Raw genomic sequence first — 18,846 nt, forward strand, 5'->3', positions numbered from 1 at the left:
TGTTATGTCCCCTTTAAGTAAATGTGGGAAAAATAAGAAGAAAGTGTGTAAAGTAAAACTAAATCAGATCCCTGCCTTTCTGCTTTTTGTATAAGCATCATCTGATACATCTCAGGCCCCCCCTCCTCTCCTACCATCCTGCTCCCCCCCTCTGTAAACCAGCCCTCCCTTGGGGGGGAAACGACCCTCCTTTGTGCAGTGACTGGAGCCTGGCTCCATCTGGTACTGAGCACCAGCAGATTAAGGACTCTGGACAGGGTGATCCCTCCATTCATAGTGGATGGGAGACATCAAAGAAATACTGTAACTCATAATAATTTTATAAACTGCACAATTTTCACGTGTGTCTGTCAACAGTCGACACTAAAAAGCTAAACACAATCCATTTTGGAAGTCAGTTTTGAATGTGGCCTTCAGTCAGTGCACACAAAAACAGTACTGTCTCTTTAAAGCGGCCAGCATCTGTCAGGATGAGAGAGGGGGAAGTGAGCGCCTTGTGTGAAATGGTACCCTAAAGTGACATCATGCTCAGCCAATCGGCAGCCTCGCCTGAGCTCTCTCTTCCTCTTCCTCCCCTACTCCTGAGAGGAGGAGTGTGTTCAGGCTGCTGAAGACACGGGCTGCTGCTGCTGCTGCTGCTGCTGCTGGTGGTGCTGCTGATGCTGATGCTGCTGCTGAGGGTGGAGGGTCCAGGGCATGCTCGCCTCACATCAGGTACAGTGTGTATCGCCTGTTTTCTGTGCTATTTGTTCATTTATCTATCATGGTGGATTGCCAGCTCATTGCCTATGGAGGTGCACGTTGAGAAGATGAAGATGGAAGAGACTGAAGATGGCTTTGTGTGTTTCATAACACTCCTTTAGATGGTGTCGCCTCCATGACTGTAACCAGGATGGGGTGTGTATGTGTGTGTGATGTTTGTGTTTCAGTCTGTAGCTGAATACAGGGAAAAGAGACATTATATTTGACATCAGTGGGAGGTTTTCTTGTCAGCATTTGCCTCCCCTGAATACATTTGTATAATGTAACAGAGAATAATTGCATAATAATTGATGATTTTGTGTCAGCAAATAATGTATTTGCATCTTGGAAATAATCCACTTCATGTGATTTGTGTGTGGGTTGATCACATCGGTGTGTCTACAGTGTAGTAGATATTATTGGGATAATATAGTAACACTTGGGTGTCGACACACCCTCTCCAGTGTCGTCTTTAGGTTTCCACCATCCCGTATAACAACATCATTAACCTGAGACGCACGACAATGTGCCTCAGCGCTCTGAGTCACCTCCCTGTTGTCTTGGACGTTTGCAACACTGATTCTTTTCCATTAATCAGATATAGTAGGCACAAGCTTGTACTCACTTCCTGTGCTGGGCTGGGAGGTTAACTCTTTGTTTCCACCGGCTCACTCAGCTGATCATGCTCTGCAGCAGAGACCCGAGCCTTGGAGTCACAGGGGGCAGACGTACACCGAGCCCAGTGACAGCAGACAGAGATGAGTCCTGCTGTTGATAAGACAAGGGAGCACAGGTCAGTCCCAAGAATACTCTTTCACAGCCACACTGTGATTCACTCACAACAGCTTAAAGATTCACTTTCTGTTTCTAATTTAAAGAGACGGCTTGTTCATACCTCAACTTTCAACCATGTCTGAGTTAAGTCCAGCTGAATCAACTACCTTTTCATGCTGTTTGCTCAGGCCCATCTGCTCCTTGACAGGTCCAAAACAAGGCAGCGATGGCGAAGAGGGATTACCTGGTGGAGGCGGCCAAGCAGATCCGCATGGCACTGGACAGCGAGGTCAACGAGGACTACGAGGCGGCTTTCAGCTACTATAAGAACGGGGTGGACTTGCTGCTGAATGGGGTTCAGCGTAAGTGCACAACATTTGGTCTTTCACACACACAGTGTTTAAGGCTGGTGGGATAATGAGGAATTTGAAGAGGCGTGTTGACACAAGACATGTGATGGGACCAGAATAAAAACAAGAAGTCACAAACCAAAGGTTAAACACTGATTTGCCCCCTACAGAGTGAATAGTTAGCTGAGTGGAACCAAACCTTGTTCTATAGATGAAGGCTAATTTGAGTCAGGACAGGGTCTTTTCTGTTCAGTTCAAACAGCTACAGTATTTTTCTTTTTTTATTGGTGTCTGATAGAGCTGATAGAGCTTCACTGTTTTACAGTGGATCCAAACAAGGAACGCAGGGAGGCTGTGAAGAGGAAGACGACCCAGTATCTGAAGAGAGCTGAAGAAATCTTCATTACACATCTGCAGGACAACTTGGGGAAAGGAAGCTCTCATTTAGGGGTAAGACAATCATCCTTTACTGTCATTTACAAAAGGTAAAATATTATTATCACTCACATGCTCTAAATGTACGGGGAATGTTATTCCAGTGTAGAGTTGAGGCATTTTAGTACTCATTATGCTAAATATATATAATTATATAATTATTGTATTCATCAGCTCATTTAGTAATTTTATATTTATTTTATTATTAGTATAAAAGTATTTTACAAAAAGTATCAAAGTACAAAAATATACTTTTTATAAAAGTATAAAAGTATTAGCATCATAATAAACTTAAAGTACAAAAAGTAAAAGTACTCACTATGCAGAATAATATATATTATATTATTGTATAATTATTAATGCTTTAATTTCTATATTTTATATTAATTTTATTACTGTGAATTTCACCAAGGGTTCGATAAATAGGATATCTTTATCCATTATAATACATCATAATTTATTTGTTGATTAAATTGTGTAGATTTTAATCTAAATCGGCAAAGTAACTTGTAATTGATGGTGTTAAATAAATGTAGTGGAGTTAAAATTACAATATCTACCTCTGAGATGTAGTGGAGTAGAAGTTTAAAGTAGCAAAAAATGGAAATACTCAAGTAAAGTAAAAGTATCTCAAAATTGTACTCAAGTACTTAGTTACTTTACGACACTGAAATCTAATACTGGATAACATTAAAATGTCAGCATTCCTTGTATTCTTTGAGAGTTTAACAACATAATAGAGCTTGTTGGACCTTAAATTAGATGAAACATTCATTGCCTGTCTGTCTCACACTATTCATCTCAAATAAAAACTGTGTAAAAATGTATTTCTGGTTTGCGATGTGCTTTGTTGTTTTGTCTCTAACATCCCATGTGGCTTTCATCGCCAGGGTTACAGCAGCCTGAGATTCCGTCCAATCAGACACTTGAGTTCGCCTGTGGAGGATCTGGAGATGTGTAAGGTGGTGGGAGTGACTGATAAGGTGAGACTGTAACACTTACTGCTACTTTTGTGATTCCATATCAGTGTTGTATTTGTGTATTGACACTCCTTACTGTTATTTTTCATTCCAAAGGTCCTGATTGTCCAGAGTATGGTCAATAAGGAGACATTTGTTGTGAAGGTGAGTATTCAGTTTTCTTCCAGGTATAGTCAGTGGTGGAAGAAGTATTTTCATCTTTTACCTAAGTAAAAATACCACACTGTAAATACTCTGTTACAAGTTAAAATCCTACATTCAAAATTGTGAGTAAAAGTACAAAACTACTGCCAGGAAAATGTACTTAAAGTATCAAAAAAATAAAAAGTCTTCACTATGCAAACTGGCCTGTTTCAGACTGTTAAAATATGGAGGCTTCAAAGGACCCGAAAGATGATTTTCTTTTAATCTCATGCACAAAAGATAAGTTATTATCGTGTGTGTATTATCAAGTTGTACCAGGGTCTAATCAGCAACATAATAATGCATCATATTTAATCAGTTGATCTTTTGTTTTGTGTGTAAAGTCAACGTAACTACAGCTGTAAAATAAATGTAATGGAGTAAAAAGTACAACATTTGCCTCTGAGATGTAATTGAGTAATAATATAAGATGGCATGAAATGGAATTACTCAAGTAAAGTACAAGTACCTCAAAATTGTACAGTACTTGAGTAAATGTACTGTTATTTTTCAGTATAGTACTACACTGAAGGAAATCAAAGGTGCAGTCAAGAGTAAAAAATATTTGGATTTCCTCTATATTATAACATATTTAAATCCTCCTCATCATCAACATCTATCCAGTGATAGCGGAGATGTTTTGGGGGTTGTCGTCTGGCAGCGAGCCAGTACTCGTATACTGTTGCAGGCCAGTCGACGGGAGCTTTCTCCATCCTGTCTCCCTGAGCATCATCCAGCATTGATCTGCCTGAAAGCTCTCACCCTTTTAGCCAGCGCAAGTGCACCTCGAATTTCAGTGACCAGAGAGACAGACACGCACTAATCTCTAAAGGGGCAATCCAAGCAGTCTTTGTTTTTCTTTTAACCATGTCTGACTTAATACTTTTCCGTATTAAAGAGGACCTATTATGCCTATTTTCACGTGCATACTTGTATTTTGGGTTTCTACTAAAACATGTTTACATGGTTTAATGTTCAAAAAAGGCACCTCTTTTCACCCTCTGTCTGAAACGCTCTGTTTGAACTCCTGCCCCGTCCCGAAAAGCCCAGTCTGCACTGATTGGTCAGCTGGCCCACTGTTGTGATTGGTCAATAGAGCCAAACTTTTCAGACTCCGCTCCAGCTCCGCTCTAACTAGCTTGGTTTGAGGGCGTGCCAAACTAGCCGCTAGGAAGGTATTATGCAAATATGTTACTTGGTGACATCATCATGTTACGGAAGAAAAGGCGGGACTTCAAGCGAGGCGTTTCAGGAGCAGTGTTTCTGTGGGGGAGAGTAACTCCCTTTGGCGTGGACTTTGGGCTTTGTAACTTTGCAGACCTTTTACATGCACAAAAAAAACTACATACCACACTAAAGGAAGGGGAATCATCACAGAAGCATAATAGGTCCGCTTTGATACGTGCATATTCTAAAAAGATTAAGATCATTATGTGTGTGTGTTGTTGCAGAGTCTGGTCAAGTCCAGCTGGGAGAGCAGGGACCAGTCAACCATCATTCCTCAGGGGGTGCCATACATGGTTAAGCTGCTAAGATATTACGTCAGCGAGGATGCTGTGTACCTGCATCTTGAGCATGTCAAAGGTGAGCTGCTAAGCATCTTTCCTCAGTGCTGCTGGGACAATGTTGGGTGGAGTATGAAGCTTTTGCTCCGATGTCTGATCTAGTGTTTCTTCCCATGTTGTCCTAGGTGGGAGGCTTTTCTCCAAGCTGCACAAGCTGAGGAAGGAGAAGGCCAAGGAACACCCAGAATGCTTCGCTTCCGGCCAGCCCAGCATCAAGCTGAAGACCAGCTACACCTCACCCACAATCAGCACAGACTACCAGCACAACATCAGAGGGAGCGCAGCAGTGATCCCAGAGAAACTAAGCGACGGGAGCCCAGACACAGACTTCCCCACCTCGTGGGACGAGACTCAGCAGCGACTAGAGAGCTGCGGGACTCACTCCTACATCGAGGAGACGGGTTGTCTGCAGAACACCCGCTCCGCAGCATCATTTCACACCAAGCTCGATCGTCTATCTCTGGATTCGGGCCCGACGAGGACGCAGGTCAACGCCCGCATCCATCCACCAGCTCCTAGTTTGTGTTTGCACTCCAGTGAAACTCAGGAACAGCCTGCTCTTCCTCTCTCATGCACTCGCGTTAGTCAAGCTCTCGATGTCATGTCAGAACTCCAAAAACAGAAAGCAGGGATGGGACTGACGGAGTGCAGCTCAGAGTTCGAAGTTGCATGGAAAGCTGCAGATCCGGTGCACAAATGTGAGCTAATAAACCCCTATGCAGTGACTGACAGTCATTTAAATAGCACGCTAGGACAAACACCACCTCATACAAATCAGACCTCATTTATAAAATCACCAAACAGTGAAAACAACGGTTTGAGTTCCTCCCCTGCAATTTTGCATCTTCCTCTCCATTGCCAAACCCAGATCCGTGGCAGGGCATCATGGGAAACCAATGGCTCTCACCAAGGAGCTGTTTTGAGTGTTAACTCTGCAGATGTTGTTACAGACTCAAAGCAGGAGTTCAGCAGTCCCACCACAGAGGAAAGAAATGGCATGGTGGTCATCAGGAGCACAGACAGAGCAGTATTTTCTGACTACACAGACACCTCAGAAAGCCCCTGGCCTTCCTCTGCTTCCCTCTGCCACAGCAGCATCGCAGGAAAACAGGGCTCGTTTTCAGGGGTCAAAGGGGAAACGAGAGAGGGCGTAGAGGAGGCCCGCGAAATGCTGAGTCCCGGAGACAAAGCGGCGCCTGGAAAAGAGCGATCATTTGTCAGCTGGTTCTCCTCTGGCTCCACTGGAGCCGCGCCCCATATCAGTGGAGAGGATGTGGACGAGTTCCTTAAATCAGCAGGATCAGAGGGGCAAAGGGACGATCAGATCATCGAGGTGGACGGCTGGTGCCACCTGCCTCGGATCCCCGTGAAGTCCTCCAGGCCTACGGATAAGTCCATGCAGACCTGCTGGGGGCTTCCAGAGGCGGAGGTGCGTGTCTTGGGGGCTCAGATCCTGCTGGCCCTGGAGAGTCTACATCAGCAAGGCATCCTGTGTCGGGACCTCAACCCTAGAAACGTCCTGCTCACCAGCAACGGTGAGTTCATCAAATACCTGTAAAAAAAGACTGCATGTGGGAAAGCTGTGATACTCAACGATCAAACACAATGTTTTCACAGGAAAGGTGTGTTTGACATTTTTCGGACAGTGGAGTGAGGTTCAGTCAGAGATCAGCTCCAAAGCCATGGAACAGATGTACTGTGCTCCAGGTAAAGACATGCATTACTGTAAAATGAAACCAGTTGGTGTAACCTGCCACCTAGTGGCGAGATTAAAGTCAGTCCACTTTACTCTAAATGAAAGGTCAAGTACTTCACATTGTATGGGAATATGAAGACATCATTTACACAAAATGTTGTGCATGAATAAAACTAAACTCAGCTCATTGTGTGTTGACAGAAATTGGTGGCGTTTCCAGGGTTACAGAGGCCTGTGATTGGTGGAGCCTTGGAGCGTTGTTGTTTGAGCTCCTAACAGGAATGGTAAGAGACGGCTCTTAAAGCATGTTCAGTCTTACTAAGAAGAGTCTGCAGCTTTGTCATTTTGCACCATTGGGGTCATGGGTTTCTCACTCTGCTCACTGTGCCTCCAGCCACTGTGGCAGCTTCACCCAGCAGGAATCCACTCCCACACCCAGCTGATCATCCCCAACCACCTCAGCGCCGCAGCTGCGTCTCTGCTCACTGAGGTTAGATGAAACACCTGCAAGGCTTCTGATCTAAATATTATGCTCAGTGTTTGTTAAATTACAGTATCTCTCCACTCTCTGTTATGCTGCTTCACAGTTGCTTCAGTTTGACGCTGGCTATCGATTGGGTTCTGGAGGCGGAGGCGTGAGCGACATCAAGTGTCATCCTTTCTTCAGCGGCGTCTCCTGGAAAGCTCTGAGCTGTTAGCTGCTGCTGCTGGCCGCTTCACCTCTGACCCCTCTGCCCTGCACTGGAGCTGAAAGTTGAACTCTAAGCATCCTTGTGTGGCCAAACAGGATGCAGCACCACATCCCTTTTTTTTTGCACTTTGTGCTTCCCAAAGAAAAATGACACAATAAAAGCTGAAACATGAACAAAACTGGTGAACCATGTCCCTTCTAAAACACAAAACAAAGGGATTTATTATTTTTAACATAAGAGACTTATATATATATATATATGATGGTAATTTAAGGTACCTATGATGCAATTTTGGTATATTTAAATTTTATAGTATCCATGCATATTATCACCATACATGAAAAGTGACAACACATTAGACTAAATTCTGATTATTACAAATGTTTGGACTGTACAAAAACAAGGATATTAGGCAATAAATTGTTACCTCTTCTCTATCCCTGGCATTTTATTCACTGTAATAATTGCTTAATAGAGGATGCATGGTCCCAGAGTCCCATTTCAAGCGTATTACTGTAGGGTAGGACTTTTATTTTAAGGTAGTAAAGATGTTTTCCATCTTATTAGTTATCTACCAATATTCCACAACCCTCTTACATACAGACAGGTGACATGTTAAAGGAAAAAGCTGACTAAATGAGGGGAGAAATAAAGTAAATGCTTCCATTCAAGATATACTGCATGATAGGCAGTGAACCTAACACCTAGCAACACCTTAGTAAGTTATTGCTAACTTTATGTTGGTTCTTATTATAATCCATCAACCGTCTGTGCATTATATGTGGATGGACTCGAGCTATCTATGCCCCCGGGTCTGTTCTTGTAAATGTAGCTACCTTGTCGATATGAAAGCACAAGAAAAATCCAAAACAAAAAGCTACAGTCGAGTAATGCAGCTTTTATTGTTTAAAACATTCTTTTTTCTTAAATAGTCTTTCGTACACAGCATGAAGACAATTTTTTCCTCATTTTTGTGAAACAGATGTCATAAATTCTCAGAGGATTTCTTCACGTTTGGGCATTTTCGAACATAGTGTTTCTTGGTTTCTGGCCCACAGTGTGTTCATTGTTCTTCTCTCAACCAAAGTTATGAAATGATACTATGCAGTTTATCTATGTTTGTCACTCATCTCACAAAAAGATTGAGATTTTTTTCATGTAGAAAATGACATATGGCGCATATGAGTGATAGAGTATTCTTTTTTTTTTTGATCTAGAGACCAGCACCACAGAAACCCCCAGACCCTGACATTTCTCCACAACAGCACCAACCCTGTTATCACTGCCAGCCTGACAAATGTCCTTTTGCACAACTCAACTGTTCTCCAAAGAAATCCTTTTTTTTTTCTCCTAGTTAACCAATACAATAATACATCAACTGCAGTTACGTAATGTTCATCAGGTGAGTACAGCCACGGTTTGTGTAGGGTGGTTTGTTTGGTTGGTTGGGCCTGGAGTGCACAAGGATTTACATGTCGAGGAGCAGCACCCTGGGGTCCTCCACCACCGACTTGATCTTGCGCAGGAAGAGGACGGCCTCTCTTCCGTCGATCAGACGGTGGTCGTACGTCAGGGCAACATACATCATGGGACGGATCTCCACCTGAACAGGAGAAAGGGAGTCAATGCATGCCATTTTAGAAAAATGCACACTAGTGAATACTGGAGCTGTAATGTATGACAGAGATTTGACAAACCAAGCTAAATTAAAAAAAATAAATAAAAACAGCAAATCTATCAGTTCAAGTTATCTAATTCATTTTCCATATGTGACCATTCTATTGCCAAATACGTTGTCTTATTTTGTGTATTTGCATGTTTAAGATTGATGAAAAACAAACCTTGCCACCGATTGCTACAGGCCTGTCGAAGATGCCATGCATGCCTAAAATAGCAGACTGTGGTGGATTGATTATAGGTGTGCCGAACATAGACCCAAACACGCCGCCATTACTGATGGTGAAGGTTCCTCCGTCCATATCCTCAACGGCCAGCTCGTTCTTACGGGCCTACGAACACAAATCCACAATTAAGATCACGGACAGGAAATTTCAAGATAAGAACCTTTCAGTGTAAAAAAAAGCACTACAACAAACAACTCCAAATGTGTCATAATATACAGTATTACCTTTTCTCCCAACAGATTGATGGCCTTCTCAATATCAGTAAAATTCATTCCCTCTACGCTTCGGATTACAGGAACCACCAGACCCTGAGAGAGAGAAGTTAGATGACTGAATTTTCTGCCCTTCACTTTAGAGACAAGTGGGCTGCACTTACTCTTAGCATTACAGTATAATGCACTTGTCTCACCTTCGGCGTGGCCACGGCCACACTGATGTCGACGTAGTCCCTGTACACAATCTCTTTGGTTGTGTCATCAATTACTGAAAACATAAAGAAATATATAAACAGTTTAAAACTGTAAATCATTATTACACTTCCACCAAGATTCATTTCCTTTACATGTGTGCCATTTTCTGTTACATGCAAAGCATGCAAGCAAAAAGGCTGTGGAAGGTGAAACCCACAGACTATTTCAAGTTTGTAAAAGACATCAAGACAGACGACCCCCCTGCTTCATTGTGGTCTATCTAAATAGGTCAGGGTGGTCTAAAGGCAGTAAATAAGTTAGTCCTGGTTTTGAGGTTGAGCAGGGAAATGTACTGAAACTTAAATCGTTTCTTCACCGCACACTCACTTGCAGTGACTTGTACCCATACATGCAAGTACACAGTCATACTGACACCACAAAGTGAGGTTTCTCAGTCTTTTAAAAGTTGAATGTATACCAGCATTGACAGCAGGTTGGTCAGCCAGAGCGTAGGCAGCAGCCTTCACAAACGCAGACATGAAGCCCAACTTGATGTTGTGCTTTTTCAGGAAGGCGTCTTTGTAGGACTTCCTCATGTCTGTGATGTTGCTGCAGGGAAATAGAAAAAGAAATGTCCATTTGGTATTAAGGCAACAAGCAGGGTTGATGCTTATAAGATACTGGATGTTATTAAAATAAAGGGAGGAAAAATAAAGGAGGACATTTAAAGAGGAAATAAAATCAGTGGGCCTAAAAGACCCAGAGGTACATATGATAGTAATGACTTTTTTTTTTTTTTTAAATGCATTTATCACAAAAGAATCCAACATTTTCTGTTCAAGATGTCTAATAGACTCTGAATCACTGAAATTCAATAAGCCAATAACATGCATTTCTGAGACTATAGCTTCAGGCAGATGAATTGAGCTGGTTACTGCTTTGTCGTACAACAAATATGTTCATAAATGATGTTCATTAAAAAACATTTATTAGCTAATATAAGACAATCCATGGCTTTTGCTTAAAACATGTTCTCACATTTAAATAGAAATCTTAAGGTATATTAAACTTACTAGAAACAAAACAAAACTCAAAATAGTTTTTTAAAATATTGTATCCATGTTATGAAAGATACAGCTCACAATCCTGGAAAGATAAACACTATGCCTTTTCATGGCTATAAAAGAATGCTGTTACAGATCGCGGTAGATTAAAGCTATTGAAATTGGCCCGCTAATCGTTTCATCATTGCTCATTTTTCTCGTGTATCTCTCTTTTTAATTGTTTGTTTTCCTGTCTCTAACCCTGTTGAAGCTCTAGGGTTTCTCCGCTAACATAATTAGCCCCTCCCAAGACACAGACTCTCCGAGAAAGGAGAGAAGAAGCGATAAAAATCTTCACTTTCTAGAGCCTGTAAATCTTATTGGGCTGTCATAAAAGCCCATATCGGTTGAGGCAGCTCTTCCACTCAGAGCGCAGGTCTCTGTGGGCCCCTACAGATGCTCCAGCCTCCTGCTCTGACTAGCTCCTTCGGCTCCAGATGAGCCCGAGCATGGGAAGTCTTCCTCCAGACCGTCAATGTCAATCTAATTAGGATACATAGAAAACCCTGAATAGCCGAAAGCCGACACCACACATTTGCGGGGAAAAGAAATCCTCAAAGTGTCCTCTTCAGCACAGGGGGCAAGTGCAGACAATAACATTTCCTTGTAAATTAATAAAACCCGTTTTAACAATTCTTATCTTCGTTTTTAGATGGCATTACGACCAAATATTTACATTCCAGTGTTTAAGAGGATATCGGGTTTCAAAAAGCTTTTCCTATTGGGCAGATTCCAATCTATAACCATTTGTGCAAGTGTTGTTTTGGCTTTTAACACAGAGTATGTATACCGTTTACATACTGCACACTTACAAACATGTTTATAGATAGTTAAACAGATTTGGACTCTTACACTCTATAAGGCCTCTCTTTCTCCTTCAGTGGCTTCAGTATGTATGTATGTGTTAATGCAGCGGAGCACATTTCACATTTATATCTGAAATAGCATTGAGGGCTTAAAAATATAGGTCAACCAATTTAGAATTTCCTACCTCATGTCGACCTCATTAAACGTAGTCAACATAGCGCAGGTGTTTTGGGCTTCCTTCAGTCTCTGGGCAATTCTCAGTCTCATGCGGTTCATCTTAACCTAATACAAAAACAAGAATTTGCAGATTCAGTCAACAGTCCCCAAAACGTAATCTACTCTATTAGACCATTAAACAAATATAAAAAGAGGTGTTGTGGTGATTTTTGCACGTTACCCTGCTCTCTGTCCTGGCCGCTTTAGCCCCTCCCTCAGCCGGAGCTGCTGGTGCAGCTCGAGCGGCGGTGGGCTTGATGGCTGAAACTATGAGAAAGACATAAAGAAGCAGTTAGTATCTCTAGCCGTCGGTTTAGTGGAACTGGTGAAAGCCACTGCCTCCAGTGATTAATCATGTAAGCTAGAGGTCAAGAGCACAGATGTCAAGCAAAACAGTTCTCACATGACACGGACCGTCTGTCTCATGACAACTAACCTGGTTTGGTGTCCATAGCATGTGCTGGCACAGGTGGCACAGGGGGCATAGTGGTGGGAATGGGGCCCACAGCTGAGGGGGGAGGAGCTGGAGTAGCAGACGGCGGTGGAGGGGCCGCAGCGGCCGGGGCCTCGGCTTTTGGAGCTCCTGCAGCTTTGGGAGGACCAGCTAAAAGACACATAAGTCAACAGTTAGGATAAGACAATCTAACTATTATCTTATAATACTATTATATATCAATACAATACAATTTTCAATGAAAATACAATAGTTAAGACCTCCTTTTCGAAGCTTAAAGAGCGGAGTTCCTCCCTCGACTTTTCCTCCATCAGGGATCAAAAGCTCCTCGATCACGCCAGCAGCTGGAGAGGGAACCTGCACTGATGTCTAATAGCAAGAAAAAGGGTTTAGAAAAAAAAAAAAGTTTACAAAAAATGTAAATAGTTTGAGTATATTTTCTAAATAGCATAATGGTGTGATTTGGTTTGTGCCAAAGTAATGACTACATCCATTTATTTAACTTAACTATCACCACAAGTTCAATGTCTTTGTTACAGTTTTATAAATTATTGAAAAATATTCACAGTCAGGAAAAAAAGGACACCCTTCAGTAATGATTTCCCCTTTTCTTGTTTCTCAAACCAGCACCAACAAATATGATTTTAAAGAGTAAAGTGGAATGCTATTTGCCCCAATACTTTCATTCAAGTTATGCCACCCACTGTGAAGGTTTTCACTTTTGTGGGCAAAGCCCAACAACTACCAGCAATCACAAATATGGTGAATTTGTATGATATTTACTTGGTTTTACCTTATCAGTCTCAATTTCGCACACCACCTCATCCTCCGAGACGGTGTCTCCAACAGCTGTAAGGGGAAAGATTCATTTTAGCATCTGAGTGCAAAGTGACTACCTGTTGTTTAAGTTTGGTTTTGATTTGGCTGGTATCTCAGAAGCAACTATCTCTCCATCCATCCATCCTTTATCTGTAACCATTTATCCTTTACAGCGGTAGAAGCAACTAATGTATTTTTAATTAATAAAAACAGGAGTTACCTTTCTCCCACCTCACGTCCCCCTCTGTGACAGATTCTGCAAATGCAGGGGTGTTGACTGTGACAAGTTCATCTCCTGGAAAGCAAAGACAAGTCAAAGGAGATGCATTTATTCACTCCACACATCAGTCAGTGGCCGTGCTTCATATTCAGATAAGAGTAGAAATGAAAGTGCTTGCAGGCTCAAACATACTGTGAGCTACAGATGTCCTGAAGTACTGGATTTGGAAGACGCTGGACCGGGGATCAGATTTTCTGAGAAAAACAAACAAACAACAACCCAGATAAAATTTAATAAGACAAGTAATAAAAATCCCCAGAACTACTTCCATTTATCATCCAAGACTGCAAAAAGATTGTTGATTCAATTTGGTTTGTGTGTGTGGAATGGCACATGCTATATACTGATAATTGGAGAATAAGGACAGTGCATGGGTGGAAAAGTTATGACACTTTGTGCCTACACTGACGACTTAGGGACTGAAAACTGTCCAGGTCATTCATCAGATCTACTGTGTAAATGGTGTGCTTAAATTCTGACAGTAAAGTCGATTGTCTCTTCACATAGTTTAGTGTTTTTATGAGTTAATATACTTACACATTGTTGTTCAAAGAGATAGAATGGCTAGCTGATAGAGCTGTAAGAAAAGGACAAGGGCAATGTGTTAATAACTTCTTGCAGCAGGACTATGACAAGGCAAAGATTGGCATTTAAGACTTCATGCTTGAACAGTAACAGCACATACCTGCCGTGGCCCGACGAGCTAACGCATTATTCCCCTGTGACAAGACACAGTTAAGCATTACAAAATGTCAGCAACTTTTAAAATGTTAAGTATTGTGCAGAAAAAACAGCTCGACATTGCATGTTTTGCATGTTACATGTTTTCTGTGAGCAAAAATATTATATATATTTTTCCGTTTCTGTATAGGTTCCCATGTTTGCTTTACAGCCTCTGTTGCAAAGTAGGAGTTGGTTCATTTTTGAAAGCCATGAATTACATGTTTCTGTGTTATCTCCTTGATATTTTGTTTACATTTTGTAATATTATGATGATCATGTGATTGCCTCCCATTGGTTGTTGATAACATATAGGTGAGGCCACATCCGCCTTGTCTGTTTGTTTGTTTGTTTGTAAGCCCTGACGAAGACCTACAGTGGTCAAAACATGTTGGCTTTTAAATGATTTAGCCACTACAATAAAGGCTTTTTAATATATTTTCTTCCTCGTTGCTACTTTTTTTTATATTTTGGAGTGCCTGGATTGCTTTCCTGTTTATTTTGACATAGAGGTCACTAACTATGTCTGTCAAAGATCATAAATAACAGTTGGGAATGTGCATGAATGGCAATGGAGTCAACAACAGGGAGATAAATCAGTGCCGTCGGTCAAAGGTCACTTTTAAAGCTCTAGACGATGACCTTTGACACATAATCCATAAATGTATCTGGCAAACAGGTGGCTTGTGTGGATTTACATGTAAACTGAACCAGCAAATGTATAAAGTATATTTTTATTTCAGCAACAACTTGAACTTGAACTTAAATCTACTACTGTTACTGACAAGCTAACAATTAAGCAAACTTTAACCAGGACTTTACTGACATTTGACTTTGCTTAACGTTAGATTTCAAGCTGTGACAGAAAGTTACACTCTAAATTAAAAAACATTATATTGGTGAGCTTCTACAGGAGGAATAATTAAGATAGGATACGTAAAAATGCACAATAGTGGTAGACCCTCAGAAGGGAATGGACTCTTGTTTTTGAAAATCTTTTTATTTTATTTATTATTTATTTCCTATATATTTATTTTCTGTTTATGTGTATCTTCATTTTGTTAGAGGTGCCATTTAACTGTTTAAATGTATGAGTGATACTGTGAAGCTGTATATTGACAGTGAGAAAGGGAAAAGTTAAGAAAGAACTGGTGGGTGTGTGGGGGTATATCATGTTTGTTAAAGTAAATCCTGTATTGAATATATTGCATAATAATGCTGATGTTTGTATAACAAAAAAAAAACAATAAAGACATTGTTAAAAAAAAAAAGAAAAGTAAAACATTAACATAATACTTCCATTTAGTTAGCTAAACTGGGCCATGTTTTCTCTCATAAACCACAATATGACAATATATTTTTTTCTTTTCTTCTTACCTTTTTTATTTTACTTATCTTATCTTTTTTCCTCATTTTACTAAATGTATCTTACTTAATTGTTATTCTATTAGGCACTGGTGCTAGAAATAGTATTTTTTATTTTATACACTTGTATTTTATACACTTGAACTTGTTGTAATTTTGTTGTATTTTTGAGCAATCTCTGGCACAAGAATTTCCTTGAGGATTAATACAGTTCTATCTTATCTTATGACATCAGCAAATGCATAAAGTATGTTTTATTTGTGCAGCAACTTGACCAGCTGCACTAAAGCTTAAATTTACTACTTGTTACTGACAAGCTAACAATTAAAGCTAACTTTAACCAGGACTTTACTGACATTTGACTTAGATGTTATGCTGTGACAGAAAGTTACACTCTAAATGAAAAACATTAACATAATACTTCCATTTAGTTATCTTAAACTGGGGGATGTTTTCTCTTATAAACCACAATATGACAATATATTTTTTGTTTCTTTCTTTTCTTCTTAACCTTTTTTATTTTACTTATCTTATTTACTCATTTTACTAAATGTATTTTACTTAATTGTTATTATATTAGGCACTGGAGCTAGAAATAGTACTTTTTTTATTTTACCTATCTTATCTTATTTACTCATTTTACTAAACGTATCTTACTTAATTGTTATTATATTAGGCACTGGTGCTAGAAATAGTACTTTTTTATTTTATACACTTGTATTTCATACAATTGAACTTGTTGTATTTTTGAGCAATCTCTGGCACAATAATATCCTTCATGATTAATAAAGTTCTATCTTATCCTAACCAGGACTTTACTGACATTTGACTTTGCTTAACATTAGATAGTTTAAGCTTTGACAGAAAGTTACACTCTAAATGAAAAAACATTAACATAATACTTCCATTTAGTTATCTTAAACTGGGTGATGTTTTCTCTTATAAACCACAATATGACAATATTTTATTTTATTTATTTATTTTTTCTTCTTAAACTTTTTTATTTTACTTATCTTATCTTATTTACTCATTTTACTAAATGTATCTTACTTAATTGTTATTCTATTAGGCAGTGGTGCTAGAAATAGTACTTTTTTATTTTATACACTTGTATTTCCTACAATTGAACTTGTTGTATTTTTGTTGTATTTTTGAGCAATCTCTGGCACAATAATATCCTTCATGATTAATAAAGTTCTATCTTATCCTAACCAGGACTTTACTGACATTTGACTTTGCTTAACATTAGATAGTTTATGCTTTGACAGAAAGTTACACTCTAAATGAAAAAACATTAACATAATACTTCCATTTAGTTATCTTAAACTGGGTGATGTTTTCTCTTATAAACCACAATATGACAACATTTTATTTTATTTATTTATTTTTTCTTCTTACACTTTTTTATTTTACTTATCTTATTTACTCATTTTACTAAATGTATCTTACTTAATTGTTATTCTATTAGGCACTGGTGCTAGAAATAGTACTTTTTTTATTTTATACACTTGAACTTGTTGTAATTTTGTTGTATTTTTGAGCAGTTCTATCTTATCTTATGACCTCAGCAAATGCATAAAGTATATTTTTATTTGAGCAATTACTTGAACTTGAACTTAAATCTACTACAAGCTAACTTTAACCAGGACTTTACTGACATTTAACTTTAGATAGTTTATGCTGTGACAGAAAGTTACACTCTAAATTAAAAACATAATACTTCCATTTAGTTATCTTAAACTGTGTGATGTTTTCTCTTATGAAGCACAACATGACCTCAGCATGACAGCTAGCAGCACCTAGCTGACCCTCACTTAGCTCAGTGTGGCTAGCATGCTGTTGCTTAGCTACCAAAATATAAGGTAAGTTTAACTGAACATGGACAAGATGCTTTCTGCTTACATCAAACACCCTTAACCCAACACAGAGGGCACTGCTTTTTAACTTTAACACAGACTGCAGCAGAGACTTGTGAAGCAAGGTGTCATACTGTCCTTGGCTGACAATGTTACAGGCCTGCAGCTAATGCTAATGCTAATGCTGAGCTGCACACAGAGAGGAGCTGCTGCAGACACAGACACACGAGGAGTCTCTGTTTTCTGAGTGTGGAAAGACAACATGTTACTTGTTTGTTGACCTACCTGGCGGATGGCAGAGAGGGAACGGCCAAAGCTCCTGGTGAGACACCGGGAATGGGATAACATGGTGGCTGTCTGTGTGACAGCAGCCTGTCAGCAGGAAGGGAGCTCCGAGGAAGTAGTGTGGGATAAACCAAGTGCTCCGAGTGGAGGGGGGGAGAGGAGTCCTCCTCACTGTGGTGTGGTGTGGTCCCCTCTGATCCCTCTCTACACTACTGTAGCTACTGAGACATAATCTACAAATAAAGTCTAAATACAGCACACCTTCAACCATGTTTAAATATGTAATATAACTTTACACTATACATCCTGTATAAAGGATTACACTTTACACTATACACTTTACACTATACACTTTACACTTTACACTTTACACTATACACTTTACACTATACACTTTACACTTTACACTATACACTATACACTATACACTTTACACTTCACATTATACACTTTACACTTTACACTATACACTATACACTTTACACTTCACACTATACACTATACACTATACACTATACACTATACACTTTACACTATACACTATACACTATACACTATACACTTTACACTATACACTATACACTATACACTATACACTATACACTTTACACTATACACTATACACTATACACTATACACTATACACTTTACACTATACACTATACGCTTTACGCTATACGCTTTACGCTATACGCTATACGCTTTACGCTATACGCTATACGCTATACGCTTTACGCTATACGCTATACGCTATACGCTATACGCTATACACTTTACACTATACACTATACACTATACACTATACACTATACACTTTACACTTTACACTTTACACTATACACTTTACACTATGCACTATACACTTTACACTATACACTATACACTATACACTTTACACTATACACTATACACTATACACTATACACTATACACTTTACACTATACACTTTACACTATACACTATACACTATACACTATACACTATACACTATACACTATACACTATACACTGTGCACTTTACACTATACACTATACACTATACACTATACACTTTACACTATACATCCTATATAAAGGATTACACTTTACACTATACACTTTACACTATACATCCTATATAAAGGATTACACTTTACACTTTACACTATACACTTTACACTATACACTATACACTTTACTCTATACACTATACACTATACACTATACACTT

The 18,846-nt window shown here is 39.5% G+C and overlaps 2 protein-coding genes across 2 annotated transcripts; one reads left to right on the forward strand and one right to left on the reverse strand.

The window, feature by feature from the left end:
• Window positions 1–1,709: 1,709 nt before the first annotated feature.
• On the forward strand, window positions 1,710–7,589 carry rps6kl1 (ribosomal protein S6 kinase-like 1). The gene is made up of 10 exons (XM_037746431.1): window positions 1,710–1,877; window positions 2,191–2,315; window positions 3,191–3,283; window positions 3,377–3,424; window positions 4,915–5,047; window positions 5,154–6,563; window positions 6,646–6,735; window positions 6,926–7,008; window positions 7,119–7,214; window positions 7,312–7,589. The coding sequence occupies exons 1-10, from the start codon at window positions 1,742–1,744 to the stop codon at window positions 7,420–7,422; spliced, it is 2,325 nt and encodes a 774-aa protein (XP_037602359.1). The 5' UTR covers window positions 1,710–1,741; the 3' UTR covers window positions 7,423–7,589.
• A 705-nt stretch (window positions 7,590–8,294) lies between these two features.
• Window positions 8,295–17,791, reverse strand: dlst (dihydrolipoamide S-succinyltransferase). Its single transcript, XM_037746432.1, has 15 exons — window positions 17,636–17,791; window positions 14,095–14,128; window positions 13,947–13,986; window positions 13,542–13,603; window positions 13,350–13,424; window positions 13,104–13,159; window positions 12,571–12,679; window positions 12,293–12,460; window positions 12,038–12,123; window positions 11,825–11,922; window positions 10,209–10,339; window positions 9,730–9,803; window positions 9,545–9,628; window positions 9,258–9,425; window positions 8,295–9,019 (listed from the first exon to the last, which is right to left on the reverse strand). The coding sequence occupies exons 1-15, from the start codon at window positions 17,696–17,698 to the stop codon at window positions 8,885–8,887; spliced, it is 1,383 nt and encodes a 460-aa protein (XP_037602360.1). The 5' UTR covers window positions 17,699–17,791; the 3' UTR covers window positions 8,295–8,884.
• Between the last annotated feature and the right edge of the window lie 1,055 nt (window positions 17,792–18,846).

Source organism: Sebastes umbrosus, chromosome 16, assembly GCF_015220745.1.
Source record: "Sebastes umbrosus isolate fSebUmb1 chromosome 16, fSebUmb1.pri, whole genome shotgun sequence".
Classification (NCBI taxonomy): Eukaryota; Metazoa; Chordata; class Actinopteri; order Perciformes; family Sebastidae; genus Sebastes; species Sebastes umbrosus.